This window comes from Psammomys obesus, unplaced genomic scaffold (genome assembly GCF_907164565.1).
Source record: "Psammomys obesus unplaced genomic scaffold, mPsaObe1.curated_primary_1811, whole genome shotgun sequence".
NCBI lineage: Eukaryota > Metazoa > Chordata > Mammalia > Rodentia > Muridae > Psammomys > Psammomys obesus.
In genome coordinates, this window is record NW_026596134.1 from 1,593,683 (window position 1) to 1,615,005 (window position 21,323).

General features: G+C 57.6%; 1 protein-coding gene and 1 long non-coding RNA gene across 5 annotated transcripts; one reads left to right on the forward strand and one right to left on the reverse strand.

The window, feature by feature from the left end:
• Window positions 1–2,486: 2,486 nt before the first annotated feature.
• On the reverse strand, window positions 2,487–15,646 carry Exoc3l4 (exocyst complex component 3 like 4). 4 transcript variants are annotated; one of them, XM_055593104.1, is made up of 13 exons: window positions 15,374–15,646; window positions 12,254–12,316; window positions 10,578–10,993; window positions 9,055–9,709; window positions 8,046–8,157; window positions 7,713–7,838; window positions 7,352–7,452; window positions 7,109–7,189; window positions 5,813–5,927; window positions 5,327–5,446; window positions 5,099–5,251; window positions 4,432–4,553; window positions 2,487–3,330 (listed from the first exon to the last, which is right to left on the reverse strand). In XM_055593104.1, exons 3-13 carry the CDS (start codon window positions 10,975–10,977, stop codon window positions 3,147–3,149), a joined length of 2,169 nt encoding a protein of 722 aa, XP_055449079.1. In that variant the 5' UTR covers window positions 10,978–10,993; window positions 12,254–12,316; window positions 15,374–15,646; the 3' UTR covers window positions 2,487–3,146. The 4 variants fall into 4 exon arrangements, with proteins under 4 accessions (XP_055449079.1, XP_055449078.1, XP_055449080.1 ...); XM_055593103.1 differs by having other exon boundaries at window positions 12,254–12,425; XM_055593105.1 differs by lacking the exon at window positions 12,254–12,316.
• LOC129666082 (uncharacterized) lies at window positions 15,646–17,549 on the forward strand. Its single transcript, XR_008718483.1, has 2 exons — window positions 15,646–16,202; window positions 16,919–17,549. It is a non-coding gene; the product is annotated as an uncharacterized LOC129666082 (long non-coding RNA).
• Window positions 17,550–21,323: the final 3,774 nt, after the last annotated feature.

The following is a 21,323-nucleotide window of genomic DNA, read 5'->3' on the forward strand; positions in this document are numbered from 1 at the left end:
GAAGAGGGAGAGGCTGGGAAGGCACGAAGGTGACAGGATGGCTGCCACCTAAAGCAGCCGCCCACCAGGACCTCTGTGGCCAGCCTGAGCTCGCTCCCTACTGGCTGCTCCATTCTATGGGACTGAGCCTCAGCACTGAAGGGGGCTTCAGGTTACAAGCTTCAGAGGACAGGAAGGTGCTGAGACAACATGCCCATGTCCCCAGTCTGTCCCACTGAACCAGGCTGGGCCCAAGCCCGGGAGATGAGGGGAGAGAGGTCATCACAGAAGGCATTGTGAGACCAGGGCAGGCAGAGGTTGGGGACTGAGAAACCAGGCTGGTAGATGCTTTGCTTTGAGGTTGAGGGGTGATTCCAGGCTCCCCTGCTTCTGAGAGGAGCGAGAGGCGGGGCACAGGCTCTGCCCTGTGGGATAGGTTGGCAGTGCCAGATCCCGTAAAGACAGGCATGTATACACACGCACACGGCTTTCCAGCCAGCCAATTGGTCAGTGAGTCTCAAGATAGCTCTGAGAGACCGTTTATGTCCCCTCAAGCTTGGCCTGGACGCAGATGGCCATGAGACACCCTAAGGAGTCTCTGTGGGTAGTGGGTGTAGGAGGGGGATGGGAGGCTCCCAAACCGTGCTGGTCCCAGGGCTGAAGAGCCATCAGAGTTCCTCTGTTGAGCCTGTCCTCTTGCCCTCGGTCTCCCTGACTGTACCTTTGGCCTCCTCTGGCTCCCGCTGACTGAGCCTTGGGAAGGCAGGCCCAGCCCCTAGTCACTGCCAGGCTCATTGGAACACACGCTGATGGTCCTTGCACAAGGTACCAGCATTCTAAATGCACACTTCCAGCCAGGAAACCCAGACTTCCTGTTTCCATTGAGGAATTTCTAGACCAAGGCTCTAAGAAGGACTAGGCCCAAGTCCATCTCTGTGCGGTTCTGATGCTGCTCAGCCATGGGCACTTCCTCCTAATTTCTCCTTACCAGTGATGCCTACCACCTCCCATTCCATTCCCCTGGCTTCTGGCCTCATGGCTGCATCCTCATTCACCATTGATGTGTAGATTATGGCCTTGGTGGGTCATGGAGTCACAGGGAGGTCAGAGGCCTGGCTTCATAGCTAGCTCGGGTTCCACCCTCCTCAGCCAGCTCTAGGCTAGCTCCTCTGACAGCATGCCCATTTCACAGCTGGAAATACTGAGGCACAGTCAGGCACCAAGACTTGCCTATAGAGTCATCTGGACAGTCAAAGAGCTAGGACCAACCTCCCTTTTCTTTCCAGCCTGGCTAGAAAGCCCACTCAGCCCAGAGGCTCGGGTAGAGCAGGACAGCCAGGATGGGGCCTGTTGGACCTGGTGAGGCCTGGGACTCAGGTAGGGTTGGGGAGGGAGTGGGCTCTCTGGGGAGAACCTGGTTAGAATCGGGCTTTCTGTTACCTCTCAGAACCCTGTCTACACTGCCAGCAGGCCTCTGATGGCCACTGAGGGGCCCCTGGGGGACGAAGCAGGGACACTGACCAGTGAAACACCATTTTCCCTCCTCTGTGACAGAGGGAGCCTCTCACACCCTGAACCCCAGGTTTTGAGGCATCAAGGCCACTTACCCTCTACAGACCTCAGTCTCCCTCCTAGCAGGAAGGACTGGCTACCAAGGGTCAACAGGCACAAGTTCCTGGCCTTCACCTCTGGCTTTGGAGCCTGGGAACCTCAACAACTTCACTTCCTCATTCCTGCCCTGCCTCTCCCTTCCCCCAGGCCTGGATCTCCCCTGCTAGGGTGGACCTGCCCCTGGCTCCCATCCCTGATACACAGTGTGGTGGGGTCCTGGTGGATGCTCACACTGCCCCTCATGCCTGCTCCTAGGAGGAGCCAAGAATTCCCAACACCCGTGCCAGGGCTCCCAGCGGACCCAGACACGGCTCTGAGCTCCAGCCCTAGCACAGAGAGGGGTCTGGGAGAGCAGGAAGGATGCCTGGCCCGCTCACCGCTCACAGCAGCCTTTTGGAACACTGGTCTCAAGGAAGGAGATTTCACTGGGCTTTTGGGACCCCAGGCCACCCGCAGTTACCTGACCCCTCACAAGCTTGAGTGAGGGGCAGGCCCGGCGCTGCAGTGGAAGCGTTCTGGGGAACAGTAGGGTAAGAAGACTGTCACAGCCTGTCAATCCCAGCTTAGCTCTCATCTTCCCTGCAAACTGGAGCCACCAATGCAAAGAGGTCCCTCCCTTGCCCCTCAAGGCCAGACAAACCTATCAGTTATCTAGAGCACATTAGGACGTCTCCTGGAGGTGTATCCAGGGCTGAAACTACATGGTTACCTTCCCATCCACGTGACTTTATTGCTGGCAAGTCCCTCCTACCTGAAACGAAAACCGCAAGCTGCCGAACCGGTGTGCACGGGGGCTCAGGTTGCCCAGAATGGGGCCGAGCACTGCGCACCCTTTCTGGGCAAGCCCAACTTGGTCTCTGAGGCTAGGGAGGCTGGAGTCCAGGTGAAGGCCTGGCTTTGTTCTGTTGTTGCTTTTTAAATTTTATTATTTTTACTTTACATACACGCAGGAGTCTTGCCTGTGTGCTCCTCTGCACACAACACAAGCGCATGCTCACAGGGACCAGAAGAATGAGTCTGAGCCTCTGGAATTGAGGGATCAAGCTGCCTACTGCCATGTGGGTGCAGGGAACACAAGCAGGGCCCCCGGAAGGAGGGGCGCCTGTTCTTCAGCTCTGAGCCACCGCGTGGCCCCCGAGGCCTGTTTTGGTCTGCAGCTACAGGCAGGAGCATTTCCAGGTCAGGACTTGCCTCCGCCACCCCATTCAGTCACTGACCAGCTGGCCACGGAACCTTCAGCCTCACCTCTCCCAGCCAGCTTAGCTTGCCCAACCTCAGGCACTATTTTAATTCGCATTTATTTTTAGGATGGCCAGCTTCTCACGATAGCGGGGTTGTGCTGAGCAGTTAGAAAGTGAAGTCCCGCAAGCAGCCTCAGCAGCCCCCCAAAACTCCCCCGCAAATGCCTGGAATGCCTCCACTCTTGGCTCCCCCTGGCTGAGCAGCCAGGCAGCTGAAACCAAAAATTCCATGGCTCCAGGCTTCATTGCTGAGGGTAGGGCCAGAGTGACTCACTGGGCTGCCAACTCGGGGTCAGCCAGGCTCCTGCCTGCCGTTCAGATACAGGCGATGAGGACGTCCACAGAGGCGCGCACTTCGATCTCCTCGAAGAGCACCGGGGGCGGGGCGGGCCTGCTCTCGCGGGCCGCTCGCAGCAGGTCTTGGCTGTGCTGCAACAGATTCTGGTTTCGACGGCGGCCGAGTCTGCGCAGCGCCAGAATGGCCAGAATGTGGTCGCGCCTGTGAAGAGACGGGGTCTTCGCTGCAGAGTGGTACCCCCTGGCATCCCCCCGGCCCTCGTTCCACCCCCAGGGAGGGCAGGAATCCAGGCCTGGGAGGAAGCGTGATTCACCCAGCATTCCTGGAGCTGGGTCGGAGACACTTTCGAAAGGCTGGGACTATCCCCGGCTGAGCCGGGACGGGCCCTGGAAGGAGGAGGGATCGTGGACCTGCGGGCGCACAGTAACTGCATCTGGAAGCACACAGCCATGCACACAGCCATGCACACAGTGCAAAGAGAGGCACGCAGGCGACCCAAGAAATCCGACCTGGGGAAGGCTCCAGAAACGGGCGGAACACTAGGGAGGTAGAGGCCAGGCCAGGCCAGGCTAGGCGGCCTGCTGGGGAATGTTCTCACAGTGTGCAAAGCAGAGAGGGGCTGTACGGGGCAGGAGAAGGGGGCGCGGGGGGGGGGGCGGGTGAAGCAGGTACAAAGGGCATCCTGAGCCGCTGCCTTCCCGCTGGTTCCCCAAGCCGCTGTCCAGGGCTACCCCTGGAGCCAGCCAGGGAGGGCCACGCTCAGGCTGGGGAACCCCTATGGGCCGGCGGTGGGGAAGCTGCAAACTTAGAAGGGGCCTAGCAGGGTCGTCATCTAGATCCAACATACGGCAGAGCATAGAGTCTGAAAGCGGCAGGGAGCCAGGGAAGGGGCTGGCCCAGGGGCTTTCAGCGGCCTCTCCATCCTGGAATCTCCGAGGGCGCTGAGAGAGCCCAACCGGGATTTCCTCGGGGTCCGGTGACTCATTGCCCCACAAAAACCCGGGATTCGAGCCTCCTTCCGGCTGTCGAGGCCTCAGAGTGCTTCCAGAGAGGGTTTTGAGCCCGAGGGCGGGGGCGCATCGTCCCCATGGTGGAGAACTCGAGGGAGAATGGCCCGCTCCACTGCGCTCCCTGTGGCCCTTCCTCGCGCGCATGCGCACACGCTTCCGTCGCGGTTAGCTCCCCCACTAAGGCGGTTCTCTCCGCCCCGACAAACCAACAGGACTCTATAGAGGGCGCGAGCGCCAGGCCCAGTGGCCCTGACTCTCGGTCAGGAGCGAGCGGGTGAGGAGGTCTGCGAACCTGATGTCGGGGTAGCTCTGTATAAGCGTCTCCAGGTGCCGCTGGATGTCATCTTTGTACGTCTCGCCCAGGATCTCGGCCACGCACAGGATGGCCTGGTCCAGCCACGTGGCTTTAGAGCCCTGACGAGACAGGGAGATGTGTGCTGTGGCCCACCTCCCCAGGGAGTCGCTGCCTACAAGCCCTCCTTTAGTGTTCTCTGCTGCACCATCCCACTTCCCATAGTGAGACTCCGCGGAGGCAGGGGACGAGGGGCGCCTGCAATGGTTCTGGGGAGATGTCTTCCTGTCTGCACAGACGGGAAATCCGAGCCCTGACCAGGCCAGTGCTGACTGGGACCTGTCACCAGCAGCCTAGATTAGGGGTGTGGGCATGGCTTAAAGTGCTCTGGATCCCGAGGGGGAAAAGCCTCCCACAGATCTTGCCCATCTTAACCTTCACTCCTTCTCCTTCATCCACAACTGTATGCAAATGTAATGTAAAGTGACACCCCCACCTTGGCCTGCCCCTCTTAGGTTCAGACCTCTGCCATCTTCCCTGTGGAGTTAGAACTGCCTGGCCACCGGAAGCTCCAGTACCCGCTCCACACCCATCTAGGGGTTCCTTACAGGATGAAAGGAAATGAGAATAGGGGGTGTCTGGCCACAGACTGAGTCGCTGCTCCTACCAAGCCCTGGAAGGTGCTGCTAATGGCCTGGGCATCCAGGTTCATTTTGTGGGAGGCATTGACGCGATCCAGGCCGCTGAACCTCTCGTGGGGCCTCAGCACCTGCCCCAGGTATGCTCGGACCACAAAGCGGTGCAGCTCCTGAAGAGTGCCCTGGGAGAGCGAGGGTAGGGTCAGGATCCCAGGCACGGCCCTGCACACCCCTGGCAGCCACCCACTTCCGGGTACCTGGGCCAGCGGCGGGGTCACATGCTCCAGGTGCTGTGCAAAGTCCACCACCTTGTCCATGAGGGGACGCAGCGTGTCCAGTGTGAGCCAGCTCTTGGTATAGAGCGCCTTGAACAGTGGCTGGGGACAGAGGGGCAGGGGACTGAGTTCTGCTCACCATTCCTAACCCCTTCACCGCCGAGTTCCTTTGTGCCACCCTCTTTCCCAGGCACAAGTTTTATCACTGGGCCTTTCTCAGAAAGTGAGGGAGTGTCTTGCAGCCCTTTTTAGGGGGTGTGCTGCAGATAGCCTGAGTGGCTGTTCAGAGGGCTTCAAGGCCTTCCTTCTTGGCCCACCATCCCAGAGCTCAGGTTGATCAAGAGAGAAAGGAATTGTAGTAGGTGTTTCCCAGCTGCCCCTGCTCAGCTGAGAACTCACTTAGGGCCGTGACCTAGAGCCTCAGGGAATAGATGGGCGTCCACTAGGTGTGGAAAGTGTCCAATTCACCTGCATGTCTTGCTGTACAATCTGGAGCAAATGCTTCTGGAAGCTGTTGGTGGCAGCCACCAGGGGCTTCTCCAGTTCCTTCATCGTCCCTGGGAACCTGGCCAGGAGGCTGGTTCTGGGGAGAGGATATCTGATATGTGATCCCCGTGAAACGAGTCCTTCGACCCCGCCCTCCCCCCCCAAAAATGGTCACAACCCACGGGCCGAGAATCACTGATTTAGGCTGTGCTGTGGAGGGCAGTCCCTGGAGTTGTGCAGGACTGAATGAGAGGGCAACGTAAGGCCCCGGAGCCAGTCCACTCTGGCAGCAGGTGGCAGCCCGGCTCCAAGCCATAGGCCCCATCTGGCAGCCTTGGGACGCCCTCCATGCCTCTTGGTGATGGGACACTGTAGCATGCCACGCCTGACGCAGCTCTCCACTGCGCTGCGTCACCGCTCCGAGGAGGACACTTATTTCACTGCCGGGAAGCTGAGCACCAGTGTGACCACACTTTGGACGCGGGCAGGCCTGGTTCAGCTCCTAGCTGCGCGGCTTCCTGGCTGCGCCATCACCCGCTTGTCCATCTGTACCAGGGTTCCCTGGCCTTGGGAAGTCACCTGGGCAGGGGCGGGGATAAAGCAGGCACATAGCGCCTGGTGTGTCTCGGTGCTCTCAGAGAGCTCACAGGGACTGAATCCCCACGCCAGAGGAATCAGGCTCTGGCCTTGTTAGAAGAGGAAAGAGGCGAAGAAATGGCGTGGCTTGTCCCAGGGCCCACAGCCATCCGTGGGGGACGCTGGAATCCCACCCCGCAAGGTGGTCCAGATCACGTGCCTCCTGGATATGGCTGTATTCCCCAGCCTAGCCATGTCTGCGGGGAAGCGGGCGCTAGGTGTGGTCTGGAGGCCAGGCTCGGGAGCAGTCTCTGCCGAACAGAGGGCCTTGCCTTCCGAGGGGAGAGGCGCTCAGGAGTGTCCAGGGTGGGGTTCGGGGAGGGGGGTTCTCGGAGGAGAAGGTAAACCCAGAAGAAAAGAACGGAATGGAATGGAGGGAATGACGGGGGAGCTCAGGGACAGGGCGGCCCTCTCTGCTCAGCCTCCGGTCAGCCTTGAAGCTCTAGCCTCGCTGAGCACGTTTGGGCCAAGGTGAAGAGGGGACGATATGGGGAGGCCTTGGGGAACCCACAAGAATCCACACTCCGGAGGCGCTAAGCTCCCCCCCTTCCCCCAGCGACCGCGGCTTCAGAGCGCTTTCCCTGGGCTCGTGCGCCCCCTGCCGACCGCGCCTGGCAGTGCCCCGGAGCCGGGGCGACCCACCTCAGCTCCGCACACGCGTTAATATAGGCGCCCAGGTACCACTCGCTCACCGCCGCCGACGCCAGAAACGCCTTTTCAAACCTGGGGGCCGGAGAGAATCACTCCTCTGGTCTCAGGTCTGCGCCCGCCCCCATTAGGTCCTCACCAGGGATGAGGGTCTCACACAGCCCACCAGCAGACCCCTCCCATTCCGGCCAGGCCATCGCCCATCCTTCCCGGCCTGAGGATGAAGGCCACCCTCACCTGGGCACAAAGAGGCAGAGCGCGCGCGCGCAGATCTGCAGGGTGGTGGCTTCCAGCTCCGCGGAGATAGCGCCGGCCGCCTTCACGTGCTCAGCCACGAGCTGCCAGGGATGCCACACGCTGAGCGCAGCCAGGTTCGGACCCAGCCCACCCCTCGCCGCAGCGGTCAGCGGCCCCAGTGTGAGCCCCCCCCCCACACACACACACACTCTCAGAGTCCACAGGCAGAACCCAGGGCTGTAACCTCGCCGGGCCATGCGCCCCCTGGTCTAGATCACCTCACACGGTGCCCTCTTGGGATAACTTAGCTCTGAGGGATCTCCTAAACACAAGCCCTTCCTTCGCCCCGTCCCGGGCGCACCATATGAACGTCGATGGACAGGGGCGCGTGGTAGAGGCCCTGCAGCACCTCCCGGTCGTCCTCGCCGGCCTCCCAGCGGCTCTGCTCCAGCCGCAAGATGCTGTCGAAACAGCTTGTGATCTTGGTCTGTGGGGTTAGCGGGGCTGCGGTAAGCTCTCCAGGAGGAAGGCAAGGGCGCCGCTCGCCTTCCAGGCCTCATTTTGCGCCATCAGGGACTAGCGTCATCCGACCCCAGCCACAGCCCCCGCGTCCAGGTACTGCAAACACAACCCCAATCCTCTCAAGCCTCCGCCAGGGCCCAGCCTTTGCAGCCCGGTACCTCCCCAGCCTCACCTCTAGGAAGCTGGTGTAATCACTTTCCAGTCGGGCCCACAGAGCAGGCTCCAGGAGCGGGGGCAGCGGTTCGGTGGGCAGGGCCAGGTCTGGGGTGCCAAGGAAGTCAGGACTGAAAAGCAAGGTGGAGTGCGAGTGGGGGGCGCTGTGAGGACCCGGGCGGGCTCAGATGCTCCAGCAGCTGCTTCCTGTCCCCATCCTGGCTCAAAGTCTAAAGTCATCATTGGAGCCCTGAACTCCACTTCTGTCGACACATTCCATTCCTCTACCCGTTAGAGATCTGTGCCATCACTTCCCTTCCCAGAAGCCTCTGATGGCTGCGCTGGACTTTTGGCACTCAGCTGGCACCAGCTGGGCCTGCTCAGGGTGCTTAAGGAGCTGTTCAGATGGACTTCTGCCAGACTGCCTCAGCGTGAGCCCTGCCCTCATGGTTAGCCTACCGTCGAGCCGGAGCTAACATAAATCAGGGTGTCCCAGACACGGGCTGATAATGGCTTTCGACCGCACAATTCAAAGAGGCCAGGACTTTGGCAGCCTTCTCCCTCACGTCTTCCTGCCTGAGGCAAAGCTGGGGCCTATCCATCTGAGGGAGCTACCCACCCTGGTCCCAGCATGGACCAAGGATGGGTCAGGCTGCACTCTGCGTGTGAATACCCGTCCAGAGGCAAAGCAGGCCGAACCCACGCTGCTCTGGCCGCTCGGCGCGGTGCTCTGCCTGGAAAGCCGCCCTTTGCCAACGCGCTTGCAGCCATCTTATGGGCCAGCGTGAGAGCCCTCCGAGCTTCGGGAACCTGGACATGGGGGGCCCCTCAGGTAAGCCTGGGTGGGAACATGCAGCCTAGCACAAAGGGAAAAGGGACAAAGTCCCTGGTCTTCCTGGTACCCTATCGCCTTTGCCAGCAAAGGAACGGGGGAGAGAGATGGTCTCTGTTACTGTAGCCGTTTCCCATGGTCTCCCGGCGGGTAGTGGCACCCGCTCCTGCCTTCGGCACCCGGGTTCAGGCCTCACCTGCCGTAAACGTTAGCCGCCCAGTCCAACAGCACATAGAGCTGCTCACAGCCGCGGGCGCCCCGCGCCAGCTCCTGCAGGCGCTGGGCCACGGCGCTGTGGAAAGCCCGCAAGTAGGTCTCCCACACCGGGAAGTCGGTGGCTCCGTAAGCAGGCTGCATCTCTAAGCGCACCTTCTGCAGGTCGCGGCGGACCAGGCCGCCGAGCTCGGCCAGAAGCTGAGCCAGGTCGGACGCGCCCTCGGCAGCGCCCGGGGCGACGCCGGCGCCGGCCTGCTGCACGCGCTCCTGGGCGCTGAGCCGCACCGTGTCCGCCCAGAGCTGCCGCCAGTGGCGGGGGGTGCTCAGGAAGTCCCCTCCGGCCTGCGGGGCCCGATGGGCCTCCTCCTCCAGGCGCACCACCTGGGCCACTTCCGCCAGGGCGGCTCGGTCCGCACCTTCGCAGCCCAGCGCCTCGCGCACGATGGCGCCGATCTCGGCCGCCATTCCGTCGTAGTGCAGACAGAGGTCCATGGCGCGACGCGCGTAGGCCGTGGGGTCCTGCGCGAACGTGCGCGAGGCGTTGTCGGCCACCAGCCGGGTCTCCAGGTGCCGCAGCTGTTCAAAGGCCTTCAGCAGTTTCCGCTCAGTGATGAGGTCGGCCACGGATTTGCTCTCTGCAAGCGTGAGTGAGAAGGGAACAATGAGAGAGACCACCATACCAACCTAGACATCCTCTGTGCTTTGGGCTGGGCTGCCTGGCCACTGCCCGATCGTCCTGTGCGCAGCCGAACCGCTCTACCTGCCACAAGGCCTTGCTTAAAAGCACATTAGAAGGAGCAGCGTCAGAGCTCCCTCCAATCCTGGCTGAAAACAAGATGGGGCAGCTCCTGGCCGCACCGCTGGCTGTATTGTGACCAGCACCTTTTACCTTGTACTAACCCCCCCCCCCCCCCCCCCCCTCTGCTGAGGTCGGTGACCTCCTATGGGGCTGTAATTACAGGCCTAAAGGGTCAGAGCTCAGGCTGGGTGTGTCCTGCCCTTCTATCCAGAGCTTTCTGCTGCGCTGTCCCCTTCCTGACTCATGTTCCAGGAGCTCTCTACGCTGCTGGATCCCTTCAGGGTCCAAGTCCAGTTTGCCCTCTCCTGAGCAGCGTCCCCTAGATGCCCCGCCGAGTAATAATGGCTTTCTTGAACCTCTGAGACCCTGCTTCGGTAAGGGGGAATCTGTGCCTAATGCCTGAGTCCAGCTTGCCCAAGGGGCTGGGCTGTGAAAGGCCGGGCGTGGTTTAGAACAGTTCTGCAGTCATGCAGCTCTGGGTTCCAAGCCCACTTCTCTGCCAGCTTAAGGCACCAAGCAAGTCACTTAGCTGAGTATAATGTTTCCCATTTGTCCAGTGGGTGTGTTGGGAGGGGGAGGGCTTCCTTTGGAAGATACTAAAAGAATTCGTGCAGAAGGCAGGATCTGAGTGAGTGAGGCCTCAAGGAGAATCCATCAGGATACCGTGGCTCGGCTCCTGTCCCCTCTACCCCCACAGTGCCTACCTGCCTGGGGTTCCAGATCCTCAGGCCGTGTCCCGGCGGATACCTGCCGGCTGACACCATCTGTAGCACTGGGGGGCTTCTCTGGCCCAGCAGTGACCTGGGGATGCCCCTCAGTCGGGCCTTCATCCAGAGCCCGTCTTAAGGACCGGAGCAGGAATCGGGAGCTTCTCCTGAACAGGCCCGGGTCGTCCTTGGGCCTGTGGGTAGAAGCTGGCAGGCTGGTCCGGAAGAGGGTCCGCTTCAGGGTGCTCAGGCTGGGCTTCACGGTGTCCCCGGGGTGTGCATTTGGCTCCTTCATACTGTTGGATTTCCGGGTGGACAGGGGTAGGCTCTGTGACTTCCCGGGCGCCTTGGGGTTTTGAAGCTCTGGCCCAGGGGTCACTGCCTGTGGCAACGGCATCTTGGCAGCAGGAAAGCTGAGGGTGAGAAAGTAGCTCTAGGAGCCTGGAGCCTGCCCAGCCCCGGAAGCACACACAGAACCCTGGGTGAATTCTCTGGGGCTGGTTAAAACTCAGGAACATGGTGCAGGAAGGCTTGGTCTCTTCTATGGGAAAAGAAATGTTTGCTGGCTACTGGGCTGGCCAGAGCCTTCTGCATGCAAGGGGGCAGCTGCTGTTAAGATGGAGACAGCTACTGCCAGCAGAATGCCTTCCCTCATGCCATGCCCAGAAGGCTGTCTCCCAGGTGCCCACCTTCACTCAGTCTGAGTAGTTTCCACTTGAATTAGAAGGAGTATTGAGCTTGCACATTCTGGGAACCAACCCAACCCTCAACCCCAAGGGCAAGACCCAGAACCCACACCCCAAACTTCTAGGATTTTAGAGTCCAAGGCCTAAACCTCTCCCCATCCCTTCCTCCCACAGCCTCCCTTTAGCCCCTCCGGAGACCTGGGCTCACCCCTTCAGCACAAAAGGCAGGACCACGTCTGCTCAAACAGGGACCTCCTTAAGAAACCCTTGGAGCTGGAGGAGGGCACAATGATGCCCTCAGGCCCTAACCTCAGGCACCCAGCACTTATCTTCACCACACAGCCTGAAGGGAAGGTGGTGGGAGGGGCATCAGGTCTATATTTAACCTAAAGCTGAGGACTCCCAATACACTTCCTACCTACCGCACTTCCCCCTCTTGCCAAACGCCCAGTCTTTACCACACAGAGTGTGGTAGGGGTCTCAAGAGTGTAGCAGACACACACCGCTCAGGCCTCTGACAAGCACCGCCACCACCACATTCCCTTTTGGCTAGCAAAGCCTGGCTGTTTACTTTTCTGACCGTATGTTTAGCTAGGGGTAGAGGAGAAGAGACAGCCTTCCTGACCACTGGGACCTCCTGCCCACCACATTGTGCAAGCCAGACATGGCTGGGGGATGGTACTGAGGCTGCAAGCGCTCCCTGTGCTGACGGAAACTAGGCCGAAAAGGGGGCATGGGGCGCTGGATTGGGGTTGAAAATGGCTTAGTGCCTAGTTGCTCTTGCAGAGGACCCAGGTTCAATTCCCAGCACCCACACAGGCCTCACAAGCATCTGTAACTCCAGTCCCAGGGCAACCATTATGCTCTTCTGACTTCTGAGGGCCCCACATGTGGTGCAGAGACACACACACCAGCAACACACACAACATAAAGCAAAGAAATAGATCTGAAAAGAGAGAACAGAAAGGCTGGATCTCCCCACCTTACCAGATCGAATCCAAGCAGGAGCTAGGGCCAGACCCTGGGTGAGTCAGAAGGAACTGCCCTTCCCTAGGAGTTAAGGCACGCTGGTCAGAGGCCAGCCCCTAGGGTCTAGCCCTCCAGCAAGGCATCCGTCAGCTGAAGCCTGCATTTCTGGAGCTCCAGAGGCCACCAGCAACTTCAAGGAAGCCCAGGGGAAGGAGGGAAGGTGAAGTGAATGGTTGGAGTCTTATCAGCCCTGCCCTGGTCACAGTTCATCATCTGCCTGGCACCCGGGTCAGGGACCCTGCCCCACACAGCCCTGTCTCAGGCACACAGTCTCACAGTCTCTGCCGGCCTCCTCCCTCCCTTCAATGCCGAGTGTGGGAAATGGCACCTGCCCCTGTCGTGTTCTCGGGGTTTCCTGACCACAGGCATGTTGGGAAAGGACAAGGTGAGCTCTGCCTTGGCTGGCAAGAGTTCACCTTTATTTATTAAGCACTGACTGTGTGTCCAGCCCAGTGTCATCACAGATCTGATCCCCATGACAACAAAGCCGGGAGTGTGGCAGGGTTTAGCCCCAGGCCACTCAGCCTGGCCCACACGGGTCTTTCCAGAAGTTCCAGACAACAGTGGGATGGTGTGTACTCCTGGGCACCAGAGGATCAGATGTTACCCCAAAAGAGCTCTTTTCCCTGTGAGGACCCCAAGACAGCAGTTGGACATGGCAGTCCTTGGGGGGAGCCTGGAGGCAGATTCTGAATAGGAGGGACAGCTGGATACATGAAATTTCATGGCAGGCTACACAGAAATCTTTGGGCTCGCTTGTGGTGCTCACCCTCGTATCAAATCAGGCTTGCACTAAAGGGCCGTGGAGACCACCAAGCAGCTCCTCTGGCTGCAGCCCTACCACCCTTGGCTCGTGGCTCTCCGCAGCCACCCAAACCCTGACCTCCCCAGATCCAAATGGGTCACTCCTTTGTTTTAATGCTTCTGCATCCCCTAATGCCCTCAAGCCACCCCAAGCCCCACACTTGGCACCCAAGCACTTCTCTTTCCAGACTGACCATTCTTCGCCTTGTTCTGGTATGCATGCTACCCACAGTAGCTCAGGGACCCCCTCCATCCTGCTGAAGGTACAGTTTTTTGGTCCTCCCTCCAGCTGTGACCCTCTTGGTCCCCTCTCTCTTTAATCTCCAAATTGGACCTGGCTTTCAGGACACAAAGAGTTCCCTAGGGCCAAGGGACCTCAGCTCTGCATCATCTGCTCAATAGCTTCTCAGGGCTGTCTCTCCTGTGGCATAGCCTCTTCCAGGTGTGAGAGTCTGTCTCCTCTCTCTCTCACCCCAGAGTGTGGACTGTCCAGTGTGAGTGGGTGTCCCATCTGAGGCTGGCCTGGCCAAGTGTCATCCTGGGCTGATATGTGGGCTCCACGGCCATGCCTTCCCTCTGTGGCCTCAGGCCCATCCCTGGCTCTCTGTCTCCAGGCCCCACTGCTGTCACTCCCTAAGCTTCAAGATCCTGCAGATCCATGGCAGTCTGGGCCCTAAGCACACCTTTTTATAGGTCAAGCTATAGTACCAACTGCAGGGCCAGGGGCAAGGGCACCATCACGAGCCCCTCCAGCTGTGGCTATGGGCTTAGGTCAAGACTTCCCTTACTTCCAGCCTTGGTTTTTTGTTTGTTTTGTTTTATTTCTTTAAGTTTTAAGATTTATTTATTTATTTATTATGTATGCAGTGTTCTGCCTCCATGTAAGCCTGCATGCCATAAGAGGGCACCAGATCTCACTATGGATGGTTATGAGCTACCATGTGGTTGCTGGGAATTGAACTCAGGACCTCTGGAAGAACAGCCAGTGCTCTTAACCTCTGAGCCATCTCTCCAGCCCTCCAGCCTTGTTTTTGCCCTTTTCTAGACCTTCCCACTTGCACCAGCTCCTACTCTGTCAGTTTTTCTCCAGGACAAACCACATTCTTCCTCTCTACCTATGCTAGGACTGGACTATCCCCTATCCTTCAAAGCCCCAGGAGAGCTGGGCACGGTGGCACTTGCCAGTAACCCCAGCACTCAGCGAGGCAGAGGCAGGTGAATCTCTGTGAGTTTGAGACCAGCCTGGTCTACAAAGCGAGTCCAGGGCAACCAAGGCTACACAGAGAAACCCTGTCTCAAAAAAACAAACGAACAAGCGCAAGCCCCAGGAGAAGCCTCTGTAGGCAGGCTGTAGCTCTTGTGTCTTGAAACTTTCCCTGCAAGCGAGGAGTCATTTCCTGAAAATATGAAACAGGACGAGAAAATATGGTTTCAATCTATCTCAGTGTTCGCCTTCAAGATTTATTAAATCGACAAGGCAAGGAGACTGAGTAAGAGCTGCAAATGCCAGAGGGGACCAGTTCAGATTGCCATTTAAATTAGTTTTATCTGCCTGCCTAAAAATCCCAAGCTCGGCTATTATGGGAATAACAAAGGCGTTTGGTAAACTTCATGTTGATTTTGCAAACACAGTCAGTAGCTGTCCTATCTGCCAGCAAGACCTATTTTTTTTAAAAGACACAGGCTCCCTTCACAGTTGCCAAAATATAAACGTCTCTGGTTGCCATCGCCCTCCCAAGTACAGGCTTCCTAACTTGGCGCACAAGGTTCTCCCTAAGTTTTGTCATGCGTTCCCTGTCACTCTCTAGCCCTCTGTCCGCTCACGGCTCAGTCTTCCTCCAAGCCTTTGTGTGAGTTGCCACTGCTCTTCCAGCTACTAACTCCTCGGGGCTGTACTTCTGAGAGGCCTTCCCTGACCAGCTGAGATGTCTGCCCCTCGGCCGAGAGCCCCAGGGAGCAGGGACCGAGCCTGGCTCAGACCCATGGAGGGTCAGCAAATGTCACGGTGCTTCTATGTGTGTGCCTCTGTGTGTGAGTGTCTGAGTCTGCATGCCTCATGTATGTTTCCGCTCTCTGGTAGTGTGTGTAGCTGTCTATACATTCGGATGTATGGATATCTTCTGTGGCTGAGCTGGCACTCTAGCTCAGCCGCCCTGGGCTTGGCGCCTAGACCCTTGACCAGAAAGGCCACTAACAGAGACAGAGCAGTCTTGGCTCCACACCCACGGCCTCCAAAACCCTCCTACCCTCCTGTCCCACCTGGCTGGGTCATACCTGCTATGCGAAGCAGACAACTGTACTCAGGCAGAAGAGGTCCTGGGCAAGTCAGCCAAGCAGGATCGTGAGACCAGGTCCAGGCGGGAGGCCTCCAGAAGAGTCCAGTTGATTGAGCAGCAGCTGGGACTTCCCAGCTGCAGCACCGCCCAGGCCCACCTTCCAACTAAGACCCCATACTTTCGCTTTCAGAGGAGTTCCGCCCCTTCCAGAGGCAACTGCCTAACCTTTGCTCGGTTGTAACCCGGCAGTTTGCCTGAGCGCGACCTGAGCTGGACGCGCAGAGGCTGGGGAGCGGCAGCTAGGGAGGGCCTTTAAGGAGGAGGTGGGGGTGAGCGGAGGAGAGGCTAGGGAAGCAGAGGTTAGGGGAGGACGCTGGCTGCGGCAGTGGGGGCAGGAGCTGTTGCGGACTACTGAGGACTGTCAGACCCTCCCGCGGCCAGAGGTGAGACGGATGCGGGCCACTCCGCCCCCTAGTGACCAAGAGACACTCCTCTCTCCCGGGAAGGGCTGCCGCTCCAGGCCAGCCTAGGAAGTTTAAGCCAGTACCCGCGATGAGAGGCGAAGAGCAGACACTAAGACCTGTTGAAGTTTTCCGTAAAGCCTGGAGGAGCAGGTGTGAGCCATAGACGGCTCCTGAGTGCTGGAAGGAGAGGGCCCAAGGGACTCAGGGGCCTTGGCCGCTCCTCGGAGTGAGGAAGAAGCAGCGCCGCAGAACCAGCGAGGAGGAGGGGCTGCCGCGATAGCTTCTGCCTCCTCAGAGACTCAGACAGGAGGTGTTTGTCGGGAAGGCCACGGAGACCTCCCCTGATTTCAGGGGGATTCCGAGGTCAGCGTCTTAGGAAAGAAACTTTGGGGGAATTAAAGGACACATTCAGGCCTGTCCCATCCTGCGCTGGGTATGGCATGGATGCTCCAGTTACAGGACTGGGATATGAGAACACACACCACACAGTTAATGTGCTCCCAGTCCTGGGTCCTGAGGGCTGAGGCCCTGAGGCCTCTGAGGATTTTCTTCCTGGTCTGCAGGCTACCTTTCTTCTCCTCCTCCTCCTCCTCCTCCTCCTCCTCCTCCTCCTCCTCCTCCTCCTCCTCCTCCTCCTCCTCCTCCTCCCCCTCCTCCTCCTCCTTCTCCTTCTCTTTCTCCTTCTCCCTCCCATCCTCCTCTTCCTTCTCCTCCTTCTTCCCCTCCTTCTCTTTCTCCTCCTCCTCCCCTCCTCCTCTCCTCTTCTTCCCTCTCCTCCTCCCTCCCCTCCTCCTCCCTCCCCTCCTCCCTCCCCTGCTCCTCCCTCCCCTCCCCTGCTCCTCCCTCCCCTCCTCCTCCTTGAGACAGGTCTCACTATGGATTCCTCCACAGCCTGAAGCTCACTGTGTAGACTAGGCTGGCTTTGAACTCGCAGATTAAAGGTGTGCCATCATGACTGGCACTTACTATCTCTCTGTGTCCTTTCCTCTGTATGTGTCTGTCCATTTTTCTTATTATATTGCATGTTGAACCACCCAGATAAACTCATTCTGTTCTTCTTCCTCTCTCTGTTTCTCCAGGATCTTATGTAGCCCTGACTGACCTTAAATTCACTATGTAGCTGAAGATGACCTTGAAGTTTTGATTCTTCAGCAGCATCCCCCAGGTGCTGGGATTGCCTGTGTGAGCCGCCTCGGTGCTGGGGAAAGTAAGCACTCTGAGGCAGGATAGAAGGATGGGGAAGTGTGGGCACAGAAGAAAGCAAAGGAGCCCCGCTGGGCGGAGCACTCACCAGCAGAGAGGGGAGGATCCTGTACGATCAGCACCTCTTACGGCCTTTCTCCCCCACCAGCTATCGACCTTTGGCTTTTTAGGACTTTTACCAAAAACTTCATTTATAGAGAAAGGATATACTAAACTGCTTGAGAAACGTCGTCAAATTATAATTGCAAACAAGACATCTCCATCACCACCACTCATTTATCCAGAAGCGAGAGGAACAGGGAAAAAGAACCCTTCCTTAGTAACCTCTGCACTGTAACTGGAAGGTGTGACCTGAAGATGGTCCATTGAAGATGGTTCATTGCGGAGTCCCCTGAGCACCTGGTGTGTCTTGCTTTCCTCCGCTCTCCCTGTATGTCCTCACTGAAGTCTTCCTCTCTTTCTCCTAACCCTACGTGTAATCCTATATTAAAGTATCTTTAATAAAAATCTCTGTTTGGCAGTGGTCGTGCACACCTTTAATCCTAGCACTTGAGAGGCAGAGGCAGGTGGATCTCTGTGAATTTGAAGCCAACCTGGTTTACAGAGTGAGGACAGCCAGGGCTACACACAGAGAAACCCTGTCTGGAAAAACCTAAAATTAATTAATTAATTAATTAATTAATTAATTAATTAATTAAAATGAATAAATAAATTTTGTCCACTTCAGACTGGCTAGTCCTGAAATTTTATTCTTCACAAGCCTCAGTTTGGCATAAGTTGGGGTCTGTAAAGAACTAAGAGAATTTTAAGATGGAGAAAGGGGACATGTCTCTAAATGTCCTTCTCAGAGGTGATTAAAGCTTAGCTATATTCTCAGCCTCCTAACTGACCTGATTTTAACAGATTGTCTTTTTGGAGACCCTGTCACCATGTACTGTCAGGTTCTCAGGTTCTGGAGCTAAGCACATAAATAATAGATTTAGTGATACCAGGCACACGTATGGCATCCCATGCTATTTGGAGACAGGCCAGGTCAGACAGAAGCCATCAGCACCTCCTCCAGGGAGCCCTCCAGTTAACCACTTCTTCAGGAACAATGAGCCCTAGGCTCCCTGGGTGGAACTGCCAGTCTAAGCCTCAGAGGTGCCCAGCTGGACCTTTCCTGCCAGCTCAGCCTAGCCTGCCTGTCACTCCCTCTAAGGTGGCTGCCCTGCGCTCAGCCAGCCTCCCACCACCTGGGGAGACCAAGGTTGTCTTCAAGTCAACCTTGAAGGTTGACTCTCCACGTCCGAACAAATGACCTCAAGTCTAGCCTTAGAGTCCGAGCAGTCCACTCTGGTGTCCTTCTGCCTCTGTCCCTGTGCTGCCTCGGGAATGCTGCCGGGCTTGCTCCAGAGTCTCGCTCGCTGACCCCCAGGCCAAGCAAGCCAGTGAGGCTGGGATGTTTTCGTTTGTTTGTTGTTTGTTTCATTTGGTTGCTGTTGGTTGGCCGGTTAATTCTGTTTTTGTTTTTTTTTTTTTAAGAACTTTTCAAAAAGGTAGAAGTTTAAATTATATAGATATTAAAGTTATTGTGTGTGCAGGAGGAGAACAGATCCCCTGGAGCTGGGGTGGTTGTGAACCATCGCGCAGGAGCTGGGACTGAACCCTGCATCTTCTGCAAGCACAGCAGGTCCTCCCAACCTCGGAGCCATCTCTCCAGCCCCAATTTGTCTGTGTGTGTGTGTGGGGGGGTACTTTGCCTACACGCATGCCTGTGCATTCCTGGTGCACAGCCTCTGGGACAGGAGTTAGAGACAGTTGTGTGGCACCATGTGGGTGCTGGGACCAGGCTTAGTGCTCTGCCCGAGCAGACGGTTCTTTCCTTTTTTTGAGACAGGATTTCTCTGTGTAGCCTTGGCTGCCTTGGACTCACTTTGTAGACCAGGCTGGCCTCAGACTCATAGAGAGCTCACAGAGCCCACCTCTACCTCCTGAGTGCTGGCTTTTTTCCCCCTAAATAAATGATTTTTATTTTAAGTACATTGGTGTTTTGCCTGGATGTGTGTGAGGCTGCTGGATCCTCAATGGAACTGGAGTTAGAGGTGGGTGCTGGGAATTGAACCTGGGTCCTCTGGAAGAGCAGCCCATGCTCCCAACTGCTGAGCCATCTCTCCGGGCCACAGGTGACCCTTTTAACCCCTGAGCCATTTCTTCAATTCCAAGTTGGCTGGTGTTTTGAGGCAAGGTCTCAGATAACTCATGCTGCCCTCAAACTTGCTGTGTACTTGAGGATGAACTTGGCTCCCTGCTCCTCCTTCTATCTCCCAAGCCCTGGGGCTACAGGAACCTGCCCTCACACCAAGAGACAGGGACCTGCCCTCACACCAAGAGACAGGAACCTGCCAGGAACAAGACCAAGGGACTTGTGCTGTTTCTTCTGCTTTCTCATGTCCCTTTCCCCTGGCTTTTTCAGTAAAATCCCAGCGGAAAAGTCCCAGCCTAGTCTGAGGGAAGCACAGGAAAGGGGCAGTCAAATTGAAGTCAACAGAAGGCCGTGGACCGGGCAGTTGATAGGGAGAGGCGTGGCTAGGACACCAACCGATCTTCAACCCCAGTTCCCCCCGACCCTGGGAGAGGCATCTCTGTCTCTGAGCCTTATATACCCATTAAATGGGATTATTTCTGGAGTGAAGTGAGTTCACCTCACCTGAGGACCTGGCTTCTGGGTAGGCAAGAGCAGGAAGGACCCTCCACAGATATTCGCCTGTGTTGGGGTCAGTTGCTAAGGGACTCAGTCTGGAGCCCAGTGTAAGACAAGAGAGGCAGAGTTCACCCTCTGCCCCTGGCTGCTCCGGTGTACGGCTGCTCCAAGGTAGGGGAGAGGGTGGATTGTGCCCCTATCTCTCGGAGGTCAATTTGCAGCCAGCTGAACCACCTAAACGCACCAGGCCATGGGGTCGGCTGTTTTATGTAGTGACCGCGGCGTGCGCCAGAGGGAGCCACAGGGCGCTTTCAGGACTCCCGCTGAGGAGGGGCAGGGCTGGGCGGCTGAGTGGGTGTGGCGTCCGCTCTGGCCCCACCCAGGCTCTGTCCCACTGCTTGGGGAGGAGTAGGCGGAGGTCCCACCCTCCACGCCCCCTCTAGCTCTCCGACCTAGTGAATGGGTCGTCTCCACTCCGGAGCTTCCACGGAGTAGTGGACCACGGGTAGACCACGGAGACAGCCTGGGCTTGGGGCGCAGGAGATCCCCTCTCAGGGTCCTGGACTTGTCTTCTGTGGGACCCTGTTTAATTGGTCATAATCCTGCCCTGGAGAGAGGTGGCGTCATCCCATTGCTCCGTTCTGCTCTGCTTCCCGAAGTGGGCAGCACTTCCGGCCAAAGGTCAGCCCCTGCTGCCCCCCCCCCCCCATTTCCTATTCTCACTGCCTTTGCTCAGAACCGGCTGTGGGACCCACAGGAAGGGCTGGGGACAGGGAGGTCCTTGAAGGACAACAACACTTCTAACTGTGAACCTGGGTAGGGCCAGGAGGCATCCTGGGCGCTGGACCCACAGCGCCCACGGATTTAAATTTAAAGCAGACTCCCAGGCGAACTTCCGCACCTCCCCTCCCACCTCTGGCGTTTGGGGGCCAGGCTATATTTAGAAAGAAGGCGGGCTGGAGAAACTGCTTTATTCATCTTGGAGGTTAGCGAAGAGGCCAGGAGAGAACAGAAGGCCTGTGTCTCCATCAGCTTACCAGCTCACCCAGAGTGGGGCCTCGGCCTGGGGGCTTTGCTGCGCAAACATTTATGGAAACTTTCAAGTGGCTAGGCCCTGAACTCCCTCAGGCCTGTCTCAAGGGAGGGCAGCACACCTAAAGAGGGGGGCCTAGACATGGTCAGCGTTCTGCTACCCAGGCTGGCCCTGACTAGGTACCATCGCACCCACCCCCATTCAGTGAGACAGAGCCAAGAAACTTTGTCCTTATATGGTTGTGGAACAGGCCATTATTTAAAGGAGGAGGAGGTGCGTGCCCACCCAAGGTCCCACATGGGTCCTAATGGCAGTTTAGTGGATTACTAGCCTGAGGGTCGCCTCCATTACCCTGGCCAAAACTAGCCCAAAGCACCTCTTTTTCACATAAATTTTCTTATCTGTAAAATAGAAGTTTTGCAAGGTGGGGGGGGGGGGGGGGGGGGAAGGCGCAGGTCTGTAATGCCGGCACTCAGGGAGGCAGAGGCAGGCAGATCTCCGTGAGTTCAAGGTCAGCCTGGGTTTACAAAGTGAGTCAAGGACAGCCAATGCTACTCAGAGAAAC